Source organism: Macrosteles quadrilineatus, unplaced genomic scaffold (genome assembly GCF_028750875.1).
Source record: "Macrosteles quadrilineatus isolate MER2022 unplaced genomic scaffold, UCM_ALF_1.0 Scaffold_3__2_contigs__length_128488019, whole genome shotgun sequence".
NCBI lineage: Eukaryota > Metazoa > Arthropoda > Insecta > Hemiptera > Cicadellidae > Macrosteles > Macrosteles quadrilineatus.
The window spans coordinates 92768845-92794120 of record NW_026542596.1 but is presented as its reverse complement, the minus strand read 5'-3'; the positions used below and the strand labels follow the sequence as shown (position 1 = coordinate 92794120).

At 33.6% G+C, this 25276-nt stretch overlaps 1 protein-coding gene across 1 annotated transcript; it reads right to left on the bottom strand.

Moving 5' to 3' along the window:
* Nucleotides 1–16325: 16325 nt before the first annotated feature.
* Nucleotides 16326–17582, bottom strand: LOC128989368 (uncharacterized). The gene has a single exon (XM_054411257.1). It carries the CDS (start codon nt 17580–17582, stop codon nt 16326–16328), a length of 1257 nt encoding a protein of 418 aa, XP_054267232.1.
* Nucleotides 17583–25276: the final 7694 nt, after the last annotated feature.

Below are 25276 nucleotides of genomic sequence, written 5' to 3'. Positions count from 1 at the left end.
TGTGTGCTGTGTTCTACTGGGACTTGTTACATTACTATGATTTAGATTGTCGCCAGACGCTAAATTTTGATTATCGATACTGTATAAGTCATCTCCGGGATTGTCATTATTAGGACTTAATAATTCTTCCATATTGATTTCGTCTAATTGCCGGCTCATATTTAAGTGTGCTTCTTGTGCTCTAAGTGTAGGTGTTATATATTTTCGTAAATTATATCTCTGCATTAAAATAATCTATAACCGTGATAAAATCAAGCCACCTAGTTGGACGCCAATTTGTAACGTCTCAATGACTTAACTCTGCATTTCATTTAATTGTATTTATTTTATTTTGTATTTTTATCAAAGTTTCTCAGGGATGGGTTCTTTGCCACGTGACTGATTTTATCCTAACTGCAGAATGTGTGAAATGTGAGATATAATGTTAAGTTATACAGAGCCACTATGTGTAAGTGTTATTTGGTCGCAGCACTCTTAAAATAAGGTGCCAGACAACTACCAAATATGCGTGCTTGTTTAGTGTTAAGCCGCAGCACCAGCGGGCAGCCGGGGCCTGACAAATGCTTTGTATGGAGTTAAATTGTTTAGTGCCACTACTTGTAAGTGTTATTTCGGTCGCAGCACTCTTTAAAAAGGTGCCAGACAACTACCGAATGTGCGTGAGTGTTGAGTGTTAAAGCCGCAGCACCAGCGGTCTGCCGGGGCCTGACAAATGCTTTGTGTGTAGGCCTATTCTAATTTCTATCCTACTTACTTGTCTAATTCAAATTACCTTATTAATATTTCAAATGAGTACACAATTGGGACTGACCTTATTCCTTGTTTTTATTTTCTTTCACAAATACAAATTTGATTACTATTAATTATTGTTTTATTTGCGCCTGGCAAATGGTTTAAACCCGCAGCGCTGACTGTCAACTCGTGAAGTGATGACTGGCCCGTGGACTGCTGTATTTATACCCGATTTGGTTGCTATGGAGACCATGGAATGTTCTAGAACTTTAAACCCAGATGTTTCCACCAAAAGTTATCTTCCTTTTCCGGCAGCCTGACGTCATCGCTGCCCGCTTGATCGTAGTTGATCCATCAGCTGCTGTCGGCTGGAGCTCGAGCTGTCAGAGAAGCTATTGTAAACTAGTAAACAAACATTCAATAAATGTAATAAATAAATATGTTTTAATTATTTAGTTAGTTGTTATATTTATATGTTTATCCCTTTGTGTGTGAAATAAAATAGTAATGTATATTTATAACTGTAATTGTGTTGCTGAAATATTTTCAATGGATAACCTAATCTAAATGGGAAACGGACAGAGGAGCGCAAGTCGTAAAACTGTCAACCCCTCGGCCGAAGAATTCGTCGGGGTAGGACCAAGGAGCGCAGAGGTGCTTGCGCTCCTTGGTCCTACCCGTGCAAGGAACTAATCCCCTACTTACGAGGGTTGAACAAGACAATGCTTGAGTCGACCCTGTGAGTAAATCCCATTAGTCGCACCTCACTGACTACACCATTGATTCAGGTATATTTTTCTAGTGCAACTTATTACCAAACTAATGTATCAACAAATTACCAGGCCGTACACTTTCACTTTCGAATTTAAATTGCAATATAAAAGCTGATCCTTCAGTTGAATGTTAAACCACATTTAGATTTTTTTTATTTTATAAAAATGGATTTTAAATAGGCTACTTTTTAATAATTGCGACTTGATTAAGGTAGGTGACTTTAGTCTTCATGGTGTGGATCTAAAATTAATGAATGGAAATTATTGTAATTAGTAAGTTTATTCACTTTTAATAACTGCTTTAAACAAACATAATCTTTGAAAAGAAAGGGGTATAGCACCGTTAGTTTTACCTTAGAAAAGGTGTTGAACCCTATTAAAATGTGCAAATTTGCAATGGGACCCCTCGCTTTGAAATATACTAATTTTTATGCAGGAATGGTTTGTAAAATCCTTAGCTAATTTAAATCCATGAATACAATTAAATGCTTTCAACGTGTACCCACCATTGATAAAAACAACCTGAATTTTTCATCTTAGTTTTATAGGTAAATTCAACAGACAGAAACCATCTCTTCTTTATGATATGTAAAATGCGCATATCCATTGAAGTACTTTATTTTTCCATTGATTGATAAAAAGAAAAGGTAATACAAAACATACGTACCAATACAGTATATAGTTGATATACTTTGCAGTTTCTCAGACTCGAGAGCAAGGATCGGAGTCAGAATTTTACTATGTATATTGTATTTGTGTCAAAATGATGACTTTTTATGTGGACAATTTTGTACTACTTCGAATCCCATATATTTTTTCCAAAAATACAATACGGGCCATTCTCAATTCATTTCACATTTCTTAGGAGGTAAGCTTTACTTTTTAATGTCAACAGTGATAACATAATATTACAAAAACAAGATTTTACAAAGGAACAATTTTTTAAAGTTACTTAGACAACACTTTATAAGGTAGCATGAATCAAATTCCATATAATTTTAAAGTTATTGCAATTCCAAATCATCTTCCTAATTTAAACTCAATTTGTATTACAGTACTTTCTTTTAGTTTTCGAATTATCATCTATATTTGGCGTTTATGTTGTCACCATGTAAAACGTTTGTTAAATGACACAAATGATGTATAATATAACATTGTCATCACAATGTCTAAATAGCAACATGTCACAACGTCAAACAACATAATTCATTGTTACTAATGTTTGTATAGGCCTAAAAAATGTTCAAACTGTAGGCCTACGGTTTGATGTTTTTCAAAAATAACTTTGTTCTCGCTGGATAAATAAGTTTGATTATTTTACCCTGAAATAATCAGTTAGCCTTATTTAGATGAAACCGTTATTGTTAATTTAAAGAAAAATCACAGTATATTACATTATGGATGCTGACTAATGGTGCACTCTGATTAGGATTTATTTGCCCCAATGAAGTATTTTTACCCACGAATCTGTGACATTAGTTAGAAAATGTACCAATTGCACCGTTAACATTAACCGAGAATAGAACTTTCTTTAGGAATCTGCACCGGTAACGAATTTATAAAATTGGTCACCTTATTAGATGTACAGCAAGAAATAAAAAAAAAACCCACGTCACTGATTGTAAGTTACTCATTACTTATTATCTCTTATTTGATTCTAGACTCAACAGTTTATTTTTTTATAATAGATAATTTACTTTGTAACTGGTAACACTACTTGAATAAAGACAAGTTTTAATTTTTGTAGTTTACTCTTTTTTTAGAATTCCTTTCAGAGTATGTGCCGGTTATTGTTATTTGAATTTAGCATTAAAATAGAGTAATTATGTTTATATTTATTGGTAATCCGGAGGCTATAAAATCCACTTAAACGAAGCTTAAACCATTACTTTGGAAATAGCCAAGTAAATTCTGATTAAACAAATTTGTGCTTGTCTAAACAGTTGGGAATAATTATAGGATCTTGAGGAGTAAATGTTTTCATTAGATACACTTTTTTGTCGGCAATACAACAGTTAAAAAAGTAAACTAAACAAAATAATCGATTTATTTTCAGATATTTCTAACTATATACTTTCAGAAAAACCTAAGTAATTCTTATTCAAAAAGTATTTTTAAATTTAAACAAAGCCTATGTAAACAACACTACTTTTTGAAGTAAATTTAGCCCAGGCACATTGTCATTTGGCAAATATCACTTTCAGCAGTAGGCTCACCCACCTAATCCGGAAATGCACAACATAATATAATGTTGTTCTTAAGAATTAGTTTCAAGAATGGTATGCGTTGCTCCTAAATAGCTATTTCAAAATTGCATAAACTATACCTGCAAAACAAAATAATGTAAACATTTGATAGTTCTGAAACGCAGAGAGAAAGTTTAGCTGTCTCGAATAATCTAATATGGTTTTAATTATAATAGAATAATGCAAATTTAGTTCCGTACTATTTAGTGATAAATATTTAATTTTTATTAAACTGCACTTAGAAAAATATGCAGTTTGTCTGCATTTAAAATGGGCTTATTGACGTAGGACAAAAACCAACTGTTTTTAAGATAACTACTTCGAATGCATAATACAGTATCTTGCATTGTCTCTGTTAACATATTTATAGTTTCAAAATTACTCCTTACATTTTCATTTTAAAGTAGTGTATTCAATGAGGCACGACTAATGGGATTTACTTGCAGGGTTGACCCAGCCATTGTCTCTTTTAATCCGTATAATTAGGGGATTAGTTCCTTGCATGGGTAGGACCGAGGCGCGCAAGGTACCTCTGCGCTCCTTGGTCCTACCCCTACGGATTTTATTTATGACCTCCCATTAGAGCAAGTATTGTGCGCTCCTCGGTCCGCGAATCAACCTAAATACGGTAAGTGGGTAAGCTAACCTAGGTACGGTAATTGGCTAACCTAGGTACGGTAATTGGGTAGAAATATTATTGGTTACACCTATTTACAAAACAAACTATTAGAAACATTATTACATTAGTAATTTAATAAACATTAAGAAATATTTAAACTATGAAAAATGCGAGATAGGCCTACTTTTATTACAATTGATCTAACAAAAACCTAACCTAGCCTAGGCATAACATAGCCTAAATGGTTAAGTTAAATTGAAACATTACAAGATTTTGTATTTTTTATCGGAAGCGGCATTTTTACTGCAAATAAATTACTTAAAAACCAAACTTTCTTAAATATTTTATTAGACATTTTACTACAAACTTTTATGACAATGTCCGTTTCATCGTCAATATGCTTAGTATAACGAGCACCAGGCTACTTACTTTTTTTATATTTATTAATACAAAATAATTTTATTTTCTTCACAACAACTTTATAAAGTTAACTAGAGGACCCTGTGCTGCTACGCAGCGTTGAAATGTGTATTTTTATTGAGAAATACAGTCAACTTAACTTATTCAAACGATCAATATCTCAAATGAATGCCTTTATTTCTAGGAGTATTTTAAGACCAAGACATAAAATAACTAAAATAAAAATGGAGTTATGCATTATTGATTGCAGATAAGTCCTAAAATAATTATAACTATTGTTGATTCTTGATTCAGCAGCGGAATTCGGCCTCGGGAAAGAAAAGCCAAAATTTTGTAAAATATATAATTTTCATAGATCTTCCTGATCATGCAAATATTCACTTGTTTCTTCGACGTTAAGCTATAAATCTAACTTCAACACGTGAAAACCACTAATATGAAACTATCAAACAACCAATGTTCATCAAGTTGTGCAAAGTTCTAGCCAACGTGAAATCGAGGATCAGAACTCGTTGATCTAGGTCAACAGAACATCAAGTTAGGTAACTTGCGGACTTCAATGTCTTGAACTTTACTAAGTATTATCTACTAGATGTTTTCTTTTATGATTTTGCTGAATCAGAGTGACATTGACTAATTAAATACATAGTTTACTATAAACACTGATCTTCTTAACAATCTATAGTATTTTTAAATGAGTTGATATTAAGGTTTTAAGAAACTGCCATAAAGATAAGTGTATGGTATGATTTTATCAACAAGTGGACAGTTAGCAATCTAACCTTTTTGGGTGCAAATTAATTTTATATTGTTCATAAGAATCTTGTAGAAATAGTGTTTTTCCTTGGCATGCTGACTTCAGCATTAATAGCAGTCTGAAAGTAACAATCAAAGGTTTGCTACAGTAGTAAGATAAGTAAATAATACTGTTTCTGGAGAGTTTTTTACAGAATATATTTGTCTTGCGGTTATACAGTATGACCAGATGTGATAGTTTGTTTTTTAAACCTGTTAAAGTTTGGCAAGTTAATTCAATGGATGTCAATCATTACAAATAGAAAAACCCCCCGCCACAGAAACCCTGCAGACTAAGCGAATTTCCATTACCAGTATTGTATTTTAAACCAAATCTATTTAAATAACATTAGATTTAACATTTACCTAGCTTTGCTGCTACAGGGAGGGTAATAGAGTGTGTTTTTAGTTAAATGTAAATTAGTATACAATAAATAAATTTGCCAAGTTTGGCTGGATAAAGTTCAAGTTTATCTAGCCCTTACACCTTCAAGGCAAATTTCATCAAAATCTGAAAAATTACTCAAGTCTCGGACGGATATAAATATATATATTGAACGAATAGTGTTTTTCTTTCGAACATCAAAATGAAAAAGTATATCGGTCCCGGGCCTAGGGCTTACCGTGCCACCTACGGTAATATTCTGTGAACAGTTTAGTCAAAATTGTTCCTACTATTGCAGCGTTGTGCTTATTGCAAATCAATGACGTTTTCCATTTTCAAGAAGAAATAGTTGGTTATTTGTATAACTAGCGCGAAGTAGCACTTTATGCTCGCGTTACACATTTTATTTTTCCTACGGTTACTATAAAGCATACAAATAATTAGTCTTTCAAACATTAAACAGCATGTTTAAGGTTAGGTTTAATCAAAGTGTTAAACGAAAATAGAATGTTAACACGAAACAGGTTAAGTCGTGGTATCAATACTCAGTCATAGTCTCTTTAAGTGTTGTCAGTTGATTTATACATATTAAAGTTTATAAGGTACGTAATATGGATACGCTTGAAAAATATTACGTGCCTTATGAACTTTCGTTCCTTATACTACGCAATATTTGGTGCAACACGAAATTTTACTAGATAGAAAGCCATTTCTTTGTGTTTTTACTAATTAGCTTAGCCTTTTTTTAACCAAATGCGCATCCATGGAGTCATGTTCGTATAAATACGCTTACGTTATAACGTATTTAGTTAGTATTTTGCTCTGTTCTGGTTTAAACTCGTATATCAAATTGCACAGAGAAATCCGCTTAGCTTTATTGTAAGCTGATTGTAACCTAGTACATCTTACGTAGGTGCAATTTCAACTAAATAGTCAATTGTTCCTCCTAAAGACGATACACAATGAGTAAGCAACTCTATGGAATGTAAAGTACTGAATATGTACGGAAAAATAGTTCTTAGTTTTATCACTACTTATTTAAAAGCAGTTAAATTTAGATTACTAACCTATCGATAAAAATTAGTTCGTTAGGCTATAACACATACAAAATTAAGATGCCAATATGTTTATTTTTAAGTTAATGTAAATTAAAATATTCACTAGGGATACTATTTATGTACTTCTTAAAGCTTATCCCCAAGTTAAGTCCAGAGTTTGCTATGTTTTATGTTTAATAAAATATTATTGCGTTAATTTAATGTTTGGTTTCTTAATTTAGAATAGATTAGATAATTTGTCTACCTTGTATAAGTGACACATTGGGTTAACGCTAAGTATCAATGCTAATAAACATAACCTTTTATCAAATATATCTGTGTTCTAAAATCTTAAATGCGTATAAAATATACCATTCAATAAAATATTCATTTACTTTACAAGATCAGCAAGTGGCTCATACTGTGAGAAGAAAACATTTTTCAAATATTATGAGTGCGTCAAAGATACTTTACGCATCAATTCCTCGTAACATTGTTCGTGCATTTACCATGTTCGTCTACATATCTTGTGATTTTCAATATTTTTCATTCTCAGTAAAATGAAAACAGATAATAAATTAATTAAAATTTCAACAGGCTTAACGCAAAATACCAATATATTTCCGTAATATTTTTTAGTATGTTACTAAAATCGCATTTACAACTATTTCAATTTACATCCCTTTGATAAAACATCAATAGTTCGGTAAATTATTCAATAAACGGTTAAACCAGCTCAACAACAGAAAAACTGTGTTTGTTTTTTTTACATAAAACCAACGCGTAAATAATAACAGTAGCCTACAACAACGGATATACTAGGAAGTTAATGTTATCAACTTTTTTCACGTGTGCGCGTACTCATATGGTTGTTACGTATTTAATTTAATGTATTAAGGTTAAACGTGTTAATTGAGTCAAATTTAAAGCTTAGGAAAAAGTGAAAACGAGCGCAGCGAAGTTCCACTGTGCCAGAATCAGCAATTAACCTTGTTACAATCAGTACAATGTCAGTCGCTTTTGATGTAACAGAAGGAACCAATTAACTTATGTGTGTTTTGAACGTCAGCTGACCAACGTCAGCTTATCAGCTGTGTTGGCTGATATGCTATGAATCATCCCCTTAGAAAACTATTATTAAAGCACACAACTTCAAAAAGAAGTCGAGATATTTCTCTTATTCAGCATATAATGAAAGTATAGAGATACACGCGGGAATTTAAAGTGAATATAAATCAAATGAATATTCACTTAACAGTTGCGTTTCTCGGCAGTAAAATAGAGCGTGCACCGCTTACGTAAACACTGTGTAATAAATTGTATTCTATTTTCATATTAAATCTTTATTCAATGTAGTTTTAGCTATAACTTCTCTGAAAGTAAATTTGAAAATAACTCTTTTACGTCTTAAGTTTACTTGCTACACTCATTTTAAAATTAACGATTAACATCTTACACGAATACCTTTATCAACAATTTTAAACCTTTACCCCTTTACCTCTTTACCTTTTACCCACATGGTCTGGTTGAAATCTTACTTAACCGATGGCAACTTGTAATCAATAAAGAAATTAAAATGTCTTATACATATTTTTTCCAACTAATGTCATTAAATAATTAGGTCAACTACTTACAACCAAACATTTATAATATATCCTTAGATTAAAGAATAAACCTTAAGGTATGTATTGCTGGATGCAACTGTTTTTATACTCTCGGGTAGTCCGTTGTACAATTAGTGTGTCCAAAATAAGAGACACTTTTGTCCCAATTCCAAGCTGACCCTTGGAAAGTGAACCTCATCCCGGACAGAAAGCCTCTAGGAGTCGGGCTCACGGAGAGGCAGTGCCCTGGGAGTCATGCAGCACGTCAAAAACCCTGACATGGGCAACAGACTGGCTGCTTCACGGAAGGATGGTCAATTTTTGAGGCAGAATACAAATCGGATTGCTGAGTTTTGAATCCGCTGCATTCGGCACATAACTTCCTTAGTCATATTTCAATTTGCGGCGAAGCAGTAATAATACTGACAATATCAATCAATGTGATAGATCCCCAGTGGCTCGGAACCCATCGTGGTTCCGCCTATGAGGTAAAAAGATAAGTTTCTTTTGTTAGGAAAACAAACTGTTTGTGTATTGGAGATCTTCCTTAATAAAAATTAATTAGTTCCAAATAGGACAATAATAGCGTTAAGAGAATAAAAAAGCAGTATAAAATTTGTAATTTCATTTAATTTATATTATATTTTAGTCCAGGCAAACTAAACAAACTTACATAGGGACCGTTAAAAAAATTGCAAGAAAACATTTTATGGTTTTATTTTGTAGAGTTGGGTTTGCAGAATGACATACTAAAAGTTGCCAAAAATCGGTGCACGAGAAAACCACTAAAATCACAATTTAAAATGGCGGCTTTTTTCAACATTGGACAAATTAAAAAAACATATTTCACATGCATTTGTTATGCACATTTTTCGAGATATTGACTTGGGACCACCGCCTATATTTATTGGGTGGTTAGTACTTAATTTTGATAGGGAACATGTTTTTGGCCGCCATCTTGGATCCGCCATATTGGACATAGATAATTTTTTTTTCAATGTAATGATAGTGTTGTGACACATTGTTACCAACTACATTTTTACACTGATTTCAATGCCGAAATCCGTTTTTAAATATCTTTATTCATTTAGAAGATATATTCAAACGAAAACTCACCACCATACATTTCTTATGGACGTTTCGTAGTTTGATAATTGTTTTAACATTATGTTTCTTATATCTCCAGTTCTTATTGACGCTTGTAGTTCGTTCTAGGCTTAAAATATTCAGTAATGTAAGGGCTTTCATTTGAGCTCTTGATCATTAAAATCAGACGAGTTAAAGACCTGCTACGAACCTCAGAAGAATATTAAATTTAACTTTTTAGAAACATATTTTTATTAAACGATTTATAACTCGGGTTTTTAATATGTCACCAAGTTCTTTCTGGTCTCAAATTACTCAGTGAATGTTTAGCTTGGATTTTATTAATCACTAAACAAAATCTGACAATTTTAAAATGAGTCATGGTTCTTAATTTAACATTAAAATGTATTTATTTTGAAATTTGTCTTTAGTTAAGGACACATATCCCAAACCCTAATAACTCCCGGAAAGTAATCCATAACTAAAATAAAAGTCAATAATTTGGCGAATTATTTAAGACTATAAAGAGTTTTGGGAGTTATTTAGAATTGGGGATATACGTCTTTAACTAAAGACAAATTTCAATATAAATACATTTTAATGTTAAATTATGGTACATTACTCTTTTTAAAATTGTCAGGTTTTGTTTAATGATCAATAAAATTAAAGCCAAACATTTACTGAGTAATTTGATACCAGAAATAACTTTGTGACGTATTAACAACCCGAGTTATAAATCTTTTAATAAAAATATATTTCTAAAAAGTTAAATTTAATATTGTTCTGAGGTTCGTAGCTGGTCTTCAACTCGTCTTATTTCAATGATCAAGAGCTCAAATGAAAGCCCTTACATTACTGAATATTTTAAGCCTAGAACGAACTACAAGCGTCAATAAGAACTGGAGTTATAAGAAAAATAGTTTTATAAAAATTATCAAACTATGAAACGTACATGAGAAATGTATGGTGGAGAGTTTTTGTTTGAATATATCTTCTAAATGAATAAAGATATTTAAAAACGGATTTCGGCATTGAAATCAGTGTAAAAATGTAGTTGGTAATGATGTGTCACAACACTATCATTACATTAAAAAAAATTATCTATGTCTAATATGGAGGATCCAAGATGGCGGCCAAAAACATGTTCCCTATCAAAATGAAGTACTAACCACCCAATAAATACAGGCGGTGGTCCCAAGTCAATATCTCGAAAAATGTGCATAACAAATGCATGTGAAATATGTTTTTTTAGTTTGTCCGATGTTGGAAAAAGCCGCCATTTTAAATTCTTATTTTAGTGGTTTTCTCGTGCACCGATTTTTGGCAACTTTTAGTATGTCATTCTGCAAACCCTACTCTACAAAATAAAACCATAAAACGTTTTCTTGCAATTTTTTTAAGGTCATATCCTATATTTCTCCGACTATATAGGGAAGTAGCTATTACCGTAGGTCTCATGGTAAGACTTAGGCCCGGGACCGATTTACTTTTTCATTTTGATGTCCCCAGAGGCCAAAAACACCATTCGTAAAAACTTTTATATATGTATATATATATATATATATATTTATATATATATATTTATATATATATGTGTCCGTGAACACGATAACTTGAGTAATCTTTATCCGATTTTGATGAAATTTGGTTTGAAGGTGTAAGGCGGGATTAACTTGAATGAGTTCGCGATCCAGCATGATCGGACCATGGGAACAGGGTTTTATGGGGGGTTTTATGGGGTAAAAATTGGTTTTTCTCACTTTTGACCCTCAAAACACAAAATTTCCCAATTTTTCTCTAAACCTTCTTAAAGAGCTTAAAAAAACAAACAATTCAGTATATCAAAGTGTTTTTGTACGGTTATTGGTTACGGAGAAAACTAAAAAAATGTAAATTTAAAATTCCCATGTTATTCTTATGGAGAATATTGTAAAATGTTGTAGTTTGCTTGTTTATGGATATCTTTTGATCAAACTTGGCAAATATATTCATTTTCTACTAAGCAATAATTATTTTACTTAAAATACACACTTTATTAGTTTCCTTGTAGCAGCAAACCTAGGTACTCGTTAAACCTAATGTTATCTAAATAGATCGATTGAAAATCAATTCAGCCAAATGGAAATTCGCTTAGACGCCAGGTTTGCTGCGGCGGGGGTATTTTGTATACAATATTGTTAGTCTTGTTTTCTGGCGCATAAACTAATAAATTTGTTGGATTTCCAACACGGGAACAGGCGACTTACAGTTGGCAATGCGAAAAAGCATATGCCACAAACACTACTCAACTACTGCCCGTGTGACTTATTTATTGAATGCAAGACGTGCTATAAATTGCAACCGTTTAAAGTCGAATGGCATGTCGTTCGGAATCATAGGGATCCGTGGAATCAACGGGATCACATCATTTGTCCATGTTTTCAACTGTCCGAGTTTGTTAAAAATTACAAAATATTTGAAAAATCATTTGTCCGAGTATGGTTTAAAATAATGATAATATTTCGTTAAATCAACTGTCCGAGTTTTCATTTGTCCGAGTTTTTAAATTATTAAAAAATATCAAAATATCATTTGTCCGAGTTTTCAACTGTCCGAGTAGGGGCAACATCAAAATGTGACACTGCGCGCCGAGACTAGCGTGTCTAAAGCGCCTGTTCAGAAGTCGATGTGAACCCCTTCTGTGAAGGAGTCAGGCATTGTGCGAGCCGCGAGAGCCCCTCACGTCGAATTAAGAAAAATTATTTTATTTTTATATAAGACTAATTTTACAATTATTAATTATAAAATTAAACTCTCATCACCTAACACAACCAACCAAACGTGCTGATAATATAAAATACCCCCGCCATTATTATATTATCAGCAAGTTTGGTTGGTTGTGTTTGGTGATGACAGTTTGATTTTATAATTAAAAACTGAAAAATTAGTCTTATAATAAAAATAATATAATTTTTTTAAAGTCGACGTGAGGGCCTCTCGCGGCTCGCACAATGCCTGACTCCTTCACAGAAGGGGTTCACATCGACTTCTGAACAGGCGCTTTAGACACGCTAGTCTCGGCGCGCATTGTCACATTTTGATGTTGCCCCTACTCGGACAGTTGAAAACTCGGACAAATGATATTTTGATATTTTTTTAATAATTTAAAAACTCGGACCAATGAAAACTCGGACAGTTGATTTAACGAAATATTATTATTATTTAAACCATACTCGGACAGTTGAAAACTCGGACAAATGATTTTTCAAATATTTTGTAATTTTTAACAAACTCGGACAGTTGAAAACTCGGACAAATTAACCTCACCTGAATCAACCCGTCCTCGCCTCTGTACTTCCCTTGTAATATCGTGGCTTCGATGATGTTGTCATTATTTGTTTACCGTAAGCCGAGTGCCAATATGATGGCGTGGCTGGCTTATACTCCTCATCATGATGATTACCGTACCGACTTTTAATTGTAGATTGTGAGGTGGTAATCCGGGCAATTCCGAATTTAAGGCATCCTCTCTATACGGTCTTGAACAAAGCAATCAGTGTGTTTTGTCGATGGAACATTGTTTCTAGTTGATCCACAACTGGTCTTTTCACAGAATTGTTGTGTTCACAACGCTGATCTACTTGTCTTGCCAAATCGTCAATAAAATAAATTAATTTGTAAAAATTTATGTTCGATGATATATTTGACCCTGAATCTTGAAAGTGGGCGTAAATTGTTCTCGAATCACTTTTGTCACCCCAAATGAAGTAATTTGGAAGCAATTATTGTATTGCTGGATATGAGTCAAAATGTGAATAGAATCTGGCCCAACCAGTGAGTGTAGTGGTGTTACACTCTGGTGGTGGTACCTTGGTGTTAGTTTTATTGGCGTAACACAATCCAGGGGCCTCATTTTTAAAATTAAATGCCTTGCAATTTGGACACAAAATGTTCGAAGTGACGCTGGCTGCTAGTATTATATGAAATGAATTTTTTAATGCATTGAGTGATAAGAAATACATATTTCTTCTAGTTCCCTGATTATTCATGGACCCACAATAATTGCTAAATAGATTTTAATATCAGATTCGAAGGTAAATTGTTATGTTTACATTAGGTCTGATTTACAACAAATCCCTCTTGAAGGGAGATTTAGCTAGACTAGGATTCAACTGATTATCTATAACTGATGATGTGGAGATCTAACTGTCCATAGTGTGATTTATCATTGCATGTACTGTTAGAGCTCTGAGGGTCTACAACCTCCTATTGATCAAATCACAAGGTGCACACATCTAATTGGATATTCAAATGCAAATGTGAATGTTGGATACTTTGACTGTAATTACCAATATTTTTCCAAACTCAGCTAATGTTAGTTGCGAAACAGCTTTATGTACCTATTTCAGGCTTTTTACAAAGGAAGGATACCCGATCGATTTGTAAGGACTATTCCAAATTTCCATGGACAAAAGCATTAAATTTGAAACATTAATTTGTTTCTAAGTGCTCTACCAGGAAACCTCTAAACTCCAGTGGGACTACCAACATTTTTTTTAATCAATTGAAAGCAATTCCACACCTGCCAAAACCATATAAATAAAAATGAAAGATTTTTTTTAAACTTTTAGTGAACTTTATCAGAAACAATATGTTGATAAAGATAATTTGATTTGATTTTTTATTGGATTTGTTAAATAAAACAAAATCATTATACTCGTAAATTTTGTTTTAATTATTATTACATATACAATCCTTACACTTTCCTTTAAGAATGAATCCTGAAATTTCATTGATTCGAACAAGAAAGATAGAAACTCAACATAATACACATATACACGAACCTTAATTGAAGGGCTGTTTGAAATCTCATTAAAGATGCGTCAGCTATGACATTTGTTTTTGTATAATTGTACTTCCTCACCACCATAGTATACGAAGAAAGTATTGTTTTTCATAATTTTCGAGTATAAGTTTTGATTGGATACATCCGTTTTGGGACCCCCTGTACCCAAAAAGAGGTTTTTGAAGTGATGTCTGTGTATGTGTCTGTATGTATGTGTGGATGTGTACAGAGCTGCAGACCACTTCTGTATTCTGATTTTAATGAAATTTGGTAAGTAGGTACTAATCTATGGTACCTCCATGCGTGGCTTTCATTTTTTAATTTTGATTTTTATGGTGGTTTCCCATTAACAATTCGTAAAATAACGGGAAAATCTGGTTTTCTCGAAAATGGCCAGACTGGTTTTGATAAAAAATTAGTACGTTATAGTCCTTTAAATTATGAAAAAATTGTGTAACTTCCATCGCTGTAAAAATTACGGTTCAAACTAACTTACGCTATTTTCCCATTAAAAATTCCATAAAATAACGGAAAATCGGATTTTTGCGTAAAGGGCTGTTTTTGATTCAATGAGTATGTTATTATCATTTTGTAAATATACAGTTAAAATATTATGGCAACCTTTGATTTTCCTTATAAAATATCATAGTTACTCCCGTCACTTACCCATGATAAAAGTTGTTGACAGGCTAATGGGAGAAAGTATGTGTCAGATTACAGATACCATTTATTTTTATTTAATGTTTCCTAAGTTATGCTTTTGACTCTTGCCATATATTTTTATATTGCACCGTAAAAAGTGATAAGTACGTTACTTTCATGATGTGGAATAGTATTTACTTTTAATACACAAACCATTTCATGTTTATATGACTCTTCCAACTGTTTATCAGCTCAGTTTTCATACAAACGTTTCATACAATTACGTGAAACAAGAACAGTTTATTGTGGAAGGATCCTTAACCGTTCCAATTGATATTCCAAGGGTTGCGAATCACTGGCTGAGCTCATAGTTTCAATAAACTTTAATATTTAAATTCCGTTCTTTAACTAACTCAGGCCTTCATTTATTTACAAATACATTTGAAGTATATAGGTATTTTATAGTATCAAAGTTGAAAGTTAAAGTATTTAAATCCTGTTACTTTCCATCCCAGTTTCAGGCGCGAAAAGTCTATATTTCAGTGAAAACGTGTGTACATAAATATTTAAAATTACCAGTCAAGATCAAATTTAAAAGATTGATCTTAAATACGAGTTTAGTTTATTTGTGCCGTAAATTGGTAAAGTTTCATAATTTAAATTAATTATAATTAAAACTTCTAATGACTTCATTAAATCATTTATCACGCAAAAACATGTTTGTCAAAGACTATTCAAGTTCCCTAAATGAGATTGCTTCAATTTGCGTAATGTTCAGTTTATCATGTAATTAGGAGAGTTATGTAATGTTTTTCTAACTTAACGGGTTTCGATAGTCATAAACTTTTCCCCTGCAATACTTATACAATGAAAAATAATCATCCAATATTTGACTTTTGGATTTATCCAAAATCGTATTCATTTATAGTAAAATATACAACCATTCCGCTTTAAAAAGAACAATTTATTAAACATATACTTGTATATGTTGTTATTGGCCTTCACTTTTTCTAATTAATCTTTAAATTTAAATATCTGTCCACCCATTCATACTATCTAATATAATCTATGTTATTTGTACCTATATTCTAAAATGGAAAATATTATGCTGAAGAATTGTACAGTGAATCTCATGAGATTGGCTCCTTTGGAACCCAAAATTTATTTCCCTTTGGAGCACATATAGAAACAGAACTTCTTGATTTCTTCTGACGAAGATAGGTCCTCAGGAGTGAAGTGCGAGGTAGGCCAATAACAAGTGGGGAGCTTAAGCCAAGGAGGGCCTGTCCACCAGAGCGGATGGTTGACAAGTAGGGAAGCAGAAATACCTCTTGACGCACAGTCTGCAGGATTATCAGTACTTGATATGTGTCGCCAAGAGTCGATGGGAACAAGTTCTTGAGTTTGAGAAACCCTGTTGGCTACATATGTCTTGAGTTTGTAGGGTGGAGTCCGTAGCCATGTCAAGACTATCGAGGAGTCACTCCATAGATAGATATTTTTGATGGCAATTTTATCTGAGAAGAGAGAATGGCAATGTGCTACTAATTGCGCGAGAAGATGAGCAGCACAAAGCTCAAGGCGAGGAAGAGTTACTCTTTTGAGAGGAGAGACACGAGTCTTTGAGATTATTGGGTGAATGATGGTGTCACCATTAGACATCTGACAGCGGAAATATACGACAGCAGCGTAGCCACTCTCTGACGCATCTGCGAAGCCATGTAATTCTACGGTGCATGACAGGGAAAACTGTAACGCTCGAGGAATAGAAATTTGAGATAAATATTGAGTATCGATTAGGAATGAATGCCATTTTTCGGCGAGGTTAGTGGGCAGGGGATCATCCCAGGATAAGCCTGTGGTCCATAGTAACTGCATAAAACATTTTGCTTGCATGATGCAGGGAGCGAGAAATCCACAAGGATCGTAGATTTTTGCTATGATGCTCAAGATCGAACGTTTTGATGGATGAGGGTCCATAGGGAAGTTAAGGTTGTAAGTGAAGCAGTCAGAGTGGGGAGACCAATGTAGGCCAAGTATTGTGAAGTGTGGCTGTTCAGAATCTTGGAGAAAGACGGGAGTCTCAAGATGCTCCTTGGGGAAAGCTTGTAGAAGACGATCAGAGTTGGAGACCCATTTACGTAATTCAAATCCTCCTCTTCGTAACAGGTTGACCAATTGATCTTGAAGTTTCAAGGCCGTTTCCTCAGTATCCGCACCAGTGATGATGTCGTCAACGTAGGTTTGCGTTCTGAGTACTTCTTCAGTTTTCTTTTGACGATTTGGAAGTTCTTCCTGAGTCCAGAATCGCTGAAGTGAGGACTGAAGGTCAACATCATTGGATGAATGGAGGGAGACGGTGTGACTGATGAAATTTGGTGTGGAATTTCTTGGTATTTCACAGGGTGCAGAACCCATCACAATGTATCCAAAATGAGTTCCTATTACGTGGGGCATATGTTGCATATGCGTCCTGGCAGGTGAAATGATGGATCAGCTAGACAAAATCGTTTAGTGAGCGATAACACTTCCGGAGAGACTGGAACACGAGGTAAGTCTACAGTCAATTTGTCTAAAATGAGCATTGAATGTTGCGGAGATATGAGAAGTCCAGAAAGAGTTTCAAGATTGAGGTAAGTTTGCCCATTACTCTTAGCTGCATTTTGGCCAAGTCCAGAAAGTTGAACATTTGACTTGTAGCGTCGAGCGTTTAAAAGTTGAGCTGCTCGTTCAGTGATTAAGTCACACATGGAACCGGAGTCAAGTAAGGCACGGAACACATGAGATGTGCCTTGACCTGAAGTGACCTTTATCAAAAAAGTTCCTAAGAGTATAGTGGAGTTTTTAAAAGGTGACTGAGAGTGATCTTGTGAAGTTGAAGTCATTGAGGTTTGAGTAGGCTCATGTGGGTAACACACATTTGGATTGACAGGCTTAAAATGATTTTGATCAGCAAGAGGTGCAGGGAAATGTAACAAAGTGTGATGTTTCTTGTTACATGTACGACATGAGGTTTGTGAATGGCAATCTTTGAGGTTATGATGGCCTAGACAGGAGACACAGCGATGATTTTCTTTGACGAGGTTATGTCGCTCATGCGGAGATTTATTTTGGAACACACTGCAGGCATAGATCTTGTGTTCGTTTGAGTTACATGCAAAACACTGCCAATGAGTCGGTTTTTTTATGCCGGTTGAGTGAGATGACTGATGGGGGGAAGTGTGGGTCGTGGCCATAGCAATGTTTCTTGAGCGAAATTGTACTTGCTTTTGTGTAGTGTCTTTGGGTGCATGAGCAAAAGTGTTATTAATTTTATTCAGTGTGGGAGCGCTGTGTAGATTTGCATCCTCAGCCTGAGAGCATTCAGTGTTCAGATATTTTATTATATCTTTGACCTCGGGAAGTGAGTGAGAATTCGGCTGATTTTCGGTTGAAGACCGGAACATTTCAAGCTTTTTGCGTAAATCAGCATCCATCTTACGCAGGAGCAGTGCGGAGAGAAGGGGATTATTATTTGTAATGTCACATTCCAAAGCTTTTAAAGCTTGCGTGTGTTCAGTGAAACAATTTACAAAATGGCGAAGTCCTGTTATAGTAAATGCATTAATGGTAGGAAGGTTCAAAATGTGATTGAGGTGCAAAGATTGTAAGCGGCGTTCATTGTGATATCTATCACGGAGGAGATTATATGCAACCAAATAGTTAGCTTCAGTAAGATTCAAACTTTTGACTAAGTCGAGGGGTTCTCTGTTAAGTACACTTAAGAGGTACTGAAATTTCATGACACTGGAAAGCGATGCGTTGTGGTGTATTGCAGTATCAAACAAATTTATAAAACTTGTCCAAGTTAGTGGGTCACCGGAGAATTTTTGTAAATCCAATTTTGGAAGGCGTACTGCTTGCAAAATCGGTGTTTGGTGAAGAGAAACGGAAGAAGAGTCACTTAAGATAGCAGAATTTGAAGGTTCAGGATGGGACATTAAGAACTCAATAGTAGCCACGATATGAGAAAATAAACTTTCAATTTCATCCAGGTCTTGAGACAATGTCTCGTCAGAGATAGGATCCTCTTCTAAGATTAAAACCCGTTGCACATTGTTGTCAAATTCTTCTTTTCTTTTACGAATTTCATTTAAATGAGCATTTAGTTGTTTAATTTGAATAGGGGTGAGTTGTTCCGTTGAGGTAGAGTATTCATCAACAGTATCTTTAAGCTTATTAAAACGAGTTTTAATTAGAGATGTTGAGCGAGTGTATGTGGATGACTTAAAATCAGAAGTTTTAGGAGCCATTGTAGTAGTAGAACACAAAGTTTACCAGCAGCACACACAATATAAAAAGGTCTTGAGTAAACACAAAATCTCAGTTTGAAGTCAAAACAATGAATTGTACATCAAAGATACAGATAATAAGTTTCTTTCAATAAAGTCTTTAACTAAAAGGAGGAATGTATAGTCTATTAAGTGCAAAAACAATTAATAAACTTGAGCTTGTTTGATTGATTGACACCAAAAATATAGTATTTCAGTAAGTAAAAAGTTCATTTCATATCGTGATCTGAGTCCAAAAAGATTATAATCAGGTAAACTTCAAAAACAACAAATTAGTAGTGGACTGTAAGGGAACTGAGTTGAACATTTAGATTATAAATGGGGTAATGTTAACAAGGAATGAATATAGTTACCAGGTTTTCATCCGGCTGCAAATTAGGACCAAATGTTGGATTGGAAAATGGTAAAATTAAGATTATAAAAAAGAAACCATGTTGACTTGAGCAATAAAAACAATGTAATGAAAAAGTAAACAGAAAGAAAAAATAACATATGATAAATAAATATACACATGTTAAATGCAGATCAAGGGGGAAAAGTCTTGAACAGTGTCGTTGAATTTAACTACTATACATTAAACCGTGAAAAATTAAATTTATAGCTTTACGATGAAAATCACAGCTGTAGATTCCAGTTCAGTGTGAACATGCTGCACTAGTGTACTACCTTTACCCTCGCCTTTCAACGAGGTATGAATCAATAAAAACAATTCTTAACATGTAATCAATGGTACAGCGTTTTAAATGTAACCATGTCAAAACTATTCAATATGTAAAGCAATCGTTTAATTTTCTTACAGTTGCCACATGGAAATGGAAACAAATGGAAACAAAATAAATGGACATACATTTTACAAAATTAGCATGGTAAATAACTTTTAAAAATCCCCAAAAATATGTGGAATAGGTTAAACCCGTTCATGTATAAAAATAAACTCAAAAATCCAGTGTTCGGTTGGATAGTTTGGAAATGCATGAAGAACAATCATACAGACAACACTGAAGTAAAGTTCCTCAATACACTTCCTGAAGAGCTCAGTTGTAAAGGGGCAGTAAAAGGGGATTCAAGTTGTTCTCAAAGGATTTTTGGTGTGCTAAAAAGTTTTACAGCGTAGGCAAATTCTTTCCTATTAATAGGTAAGTGTGTAGCTTGCCTGGGTTACTAGGTTTAAAGGAAGGGCTAATCTGTGTAGTGGTTCATATTATTTTTTTTACGTGTTATAGATGAATTTTATTTATTTGAATATTAAGTCTGTAAATGTTTTTTCAAATTGACTATTCATGACATATGCCATGCACAGTTATTAAATCGTTGTTTGGTTATTGAGATTGTATTAATATTTTTGTTATCCATTTACTTGTATTAATTTAGAATGTCCCTGAACTCTCTGAACACTGTTTGTGGATTTTTGTCTTATTTTCAATTATATTATTAGATTACTAGCTGACCCGGCGAACTTCGTATCGCCTAAGTTATAGGTTTCCCCTAAGACAGACCGATGGAAAGAAAGTACCGTTACGTTTAATTTTCAAGATGATCTCGTTCGCATCGCTCAATCACGTCCTGGTTGAAGTTCGTTCACTACGCTCACTCACCATTGGGTTGGAGCTCGTTCGCTACGCTCACTCACCTTTGGGTTGGAGCTCGTTCGCTGCGCTCACTTGCCTTCAGGTTAGCTCGTTCGCTACGCTCACTCGCCTCCAGGTTGAAGTTCGTTCGCTACGCTCACTCACCTTTTGGTTGCAAATTAGCTGTTGTCATAAATGTAAAAGAAATAATAATGCTGCACCCTGTTGGTAATCCTTGTAACTTTAATGCTATTGAACATCATAGAACAGAACCAACTTGTTTAATTGAAACAGCTGTTAAGATTCATTAATTCCATTTCTCATAAGGTTAACATGGGAAACTCCAGAGCCACTGGGGCGGAGCCCTTTTAAGAATTTCGAAACGGGAAATAGTTTACGTCCGATTCGCATACCTACAGAACTTACACACCAAATTTCATAACGATCGGTGAAGTCGTTCCGGAGGAGTTTGCAGACAAACACTGTGACACGAGAATTTTATATATTAGATTGGAATTATTAGATTCTATTATTTTTCATTTAGAAAATTGTATCATCAATATACAAATCGTAGAATGTGCCTTTATCATGTGTGTGTTTTGAGCTTATATACAAAGATTATAAGAATTGAGTTTTATCTGAAAACCCCTAGGGAAAAGGATATAAAGAGTGTATTTGACGCTTTTAGGTACAAGTACACCATTTTTTAGATGACTGATAGCAATTTGGCCTGAGAATTGAATGACACAGAAAAAATGCTATTGAAAATTACATGTTAGTAATAATATAACATAAAGAATATTTAAAATAATATTTTTTAAAACTCATGTCAGATTTTTGTCAAATTTACTTAATCTTCTAGTGATAATCAAGAACAGATTATAAGTAAAAGATACTCGTTACAAAAATACTGTAAATTATATTTAAACAGTATTTAATACTATCATAGATTCAACTACAAAAAAATCAACACAGTTTAATGTAATCTACTCCTGATTCTATTTCTCAAATCATTTAATTTGCCTAGTAAAAACTTTGGTATTGATGGTCATATATGGAATCTACGTATATAAATGTCATTGATTACACATTGATATCACATTGATTATCACAGTATACCAGTATACTGTACAGAGGTTGTTCAACTCTCTACAATAACAATAAGCAATATACAACACTATACAACATTACACACGCTATAACCATTACTCACTGGATACATTGTACTGTCATCATAGTTATAATGGAGCCTTCCTTCATGGGATAAGCTTGATTAACATCATGTAATCATCGATGTATAAAACTAACTTAGTTAGTTCGTTAGTTAGTTAGTTTTATACATCGATGCATGTAATCAGGGGGACGTATTATATCCTCTCTTAATAGAAATGCTTTTAACATTTTAAAATGCTCATTCATTTCAGCTTAAGAAATGAATATACCTTTTTTATTTTCCCGCCCTCCCTACATAAAAGAATATCCCACCTCCCTTCAAGGCGCCACTAGGTTTGGAGAGAAGTTTTATGTTTTCTTTTGTGGAGTTCAAAGCCCTATTGAGCTCTTTATCACCCATTATTTTCTTGGCTCTCTTTTGAATTCCTTAGCGTTTTTTACATTTAAGTTCCGAAATTTCTTGCTACCAACCAAAGTCCAGTTAGGGTTTTTAATTTATAACATTAACTCAAAATTTTAAAAGGCTCATGGATAAAATAAATGTTTATTTAAATTGTTACTTAAACTCCAGACATTATCATGTTTTTACTTATTAATTTAACTTCAAGTGGCAGGCTTGAAAATGTTTAACTTAAAATAATCCTGAAGTTTGCAAAAACATTTACAGGAATTATGTACGTAGTTAAATGAGTAGCCTATTCAAAAGCAAATCCACATATTCAAAATTAATTAACTATAACCTACTTAGATATATCAAGTGTCAAAAATAAACAAAGGTATGCCTGAAAATGCACTTTCCTTCAGATTTTTCTACAGGAACCATAATAAATTATATGCAAATGTGGAACCACAAAGGCTGATCAAATAACAAGAAAATTCTTCATAGTTTTCACATTTAGCTAATCGTACTTTCTCCACTTAAGTTATTTAATTTATAAGGTTTTAGGAACTATCAATACATGAATGTTTTTTAGAGTACTGTAACAATAATGATTGGATTGTTATGTAAAGATTGTAACTATTGAAGTGTTGAATAAAATGGTTTTTGACACACACACAAGTTACAACCAATACAAACCTTTTTTATTCTTTGTTACAACTGACTAATGCATTATTTAAAAAAATAATAAACTATATAAATTATAATTTTATTTTTCCTTAAATACCCATGTAGCACAGATGGTTGGGCCAACGTTGGCCAACTGTGGGACAGTTGGTCGATGGTTGGTTGGAGCTTCCACAACCAACCAACCGTTGTCCAACTGTATATCTCGTAGTTGGGCCAACCAATATTCACAACTGTGGACCAACATTGGTTCATTGTTAATGAAATACATTAATATGCATTGCTGGGTATCATACATCAAGCCAACCGTTGTCCAACCGTTTTTCACTCCGTTGGACCAACAAAAGAACGATGGTCCATAGTTGAGTTTACACGACTTTCATTCTCTGGGTCTAGCTTTCACAACATAATTATAATAAAATATCTGGTTTTACAATACCTTTATCAGTTCCAAAAGTTTCCAAAAGTTTTTGGAACTGATAAAGGTATTGTAAAACCAGATATTTTATATATTACAACTCCGGGGCTACAACAATGAATTTTAATAATTATAATAATGCAAATATTTTTTAAATTAATATTCTTTAACTTATTTGCAACAATTTAAGGGGAAAGAGTAATTAATCATATAACAGGCAATTATAATAGCATTAATAATCTAACAGTAATTAATTAACCTATATTCAAATACCAGTATCCTCTCTAACTCAAAAAAAAAAAAATAAAATACTTATGATGCCTTAACAGATTAACAGAATCATATTATACTGTGTAGTATCAAAAATGTTTGAAGCATTGCGACCATTGCAACTGTCGGCTACTCTTTCACCACTTGAAAACGCTCTATATCAACAATCACAGATAGCTCAGTGTTAAAGTAAGAGGCTCAAAAGTCGAAGGACCCGGGTTCAAGACCCGTCTGGGCCAAAAAATTTTGTTCTAGCTTTTTTTCAAAATTTGTTTTTATGAACTATTTAATCAATTTACTCAATTAATAATTATGCTTTTCGTACTAAATCTTTATTATTTTGTGTGAAATAAAACGGTTGGTCAATGGTTGGCTGGAAAACAGTTTAAAGAGGTGACATTTCTACCGTTGGCCAACTGTGTGGCTCCACAATTTACCAACGTTGGCCCAACCATCTGTGCTACATGGGTATTTATTTTACAATTAATTACTGTTGAGTATAAACACTTCAAGTAGACTTATTGTCCTGTTGTAAAATCCAAATCTGATGCTTGTCTTAATAAATATTTAGTTTTTTTACGGGCAAATTTTTTTTGTACATTTTAAATTCAGTTATAGTATCAGTTACTGATATACAGATATACTTTACCATATGGTCATAATTTTAAAACCCGTAAAATTATTCCTAAAAAGAGAAAAGATGTTGTTAGATATAACATTTTTTTCCCGCTGAATTTTGACTAATAAGAATCTATGGCGCAACTTAAAACAAATACTAGCAATGGGCACGGCCCGTCCCACACAAAAATCTTAAATTTTGAATCAGATCAAAAATCAATTTGAATCAATCAGAGCGAAACTGTACAACATGCGACATCCGGAATATTTTGATAACGTCCGGCATGAAAATATGTAGGCAGAAATAGGATCTATTATGAAACAATCAGTTTTACACATCATCCTCTACAAGATCAGAAAACAAGGTGTAGAACTCTTCAAAACTTAGTCTTTTCCTGTTTATGTGGTGTATCCAAAATCTTTGCTTCCGCCTTCTTGTCTCCTCTTCCTCTGCTAAAATTAAACCTACTATCACCACTTTATCTACATCTATCTTTACTCACGACTTTTAGCTCACAGACTGTCAACTGTCCAAAATTGCGGTTGTGCGGATGTCCCGTCCCGTCCGTCCTTGCCGTGCCGCCCTAGTGCGCCCTCTTAAAAAATGCCGTCCGTGCCGTGCCGCCAAAGTGCGCACATAGCTTTACTAACAGATATCAGTATTTGTT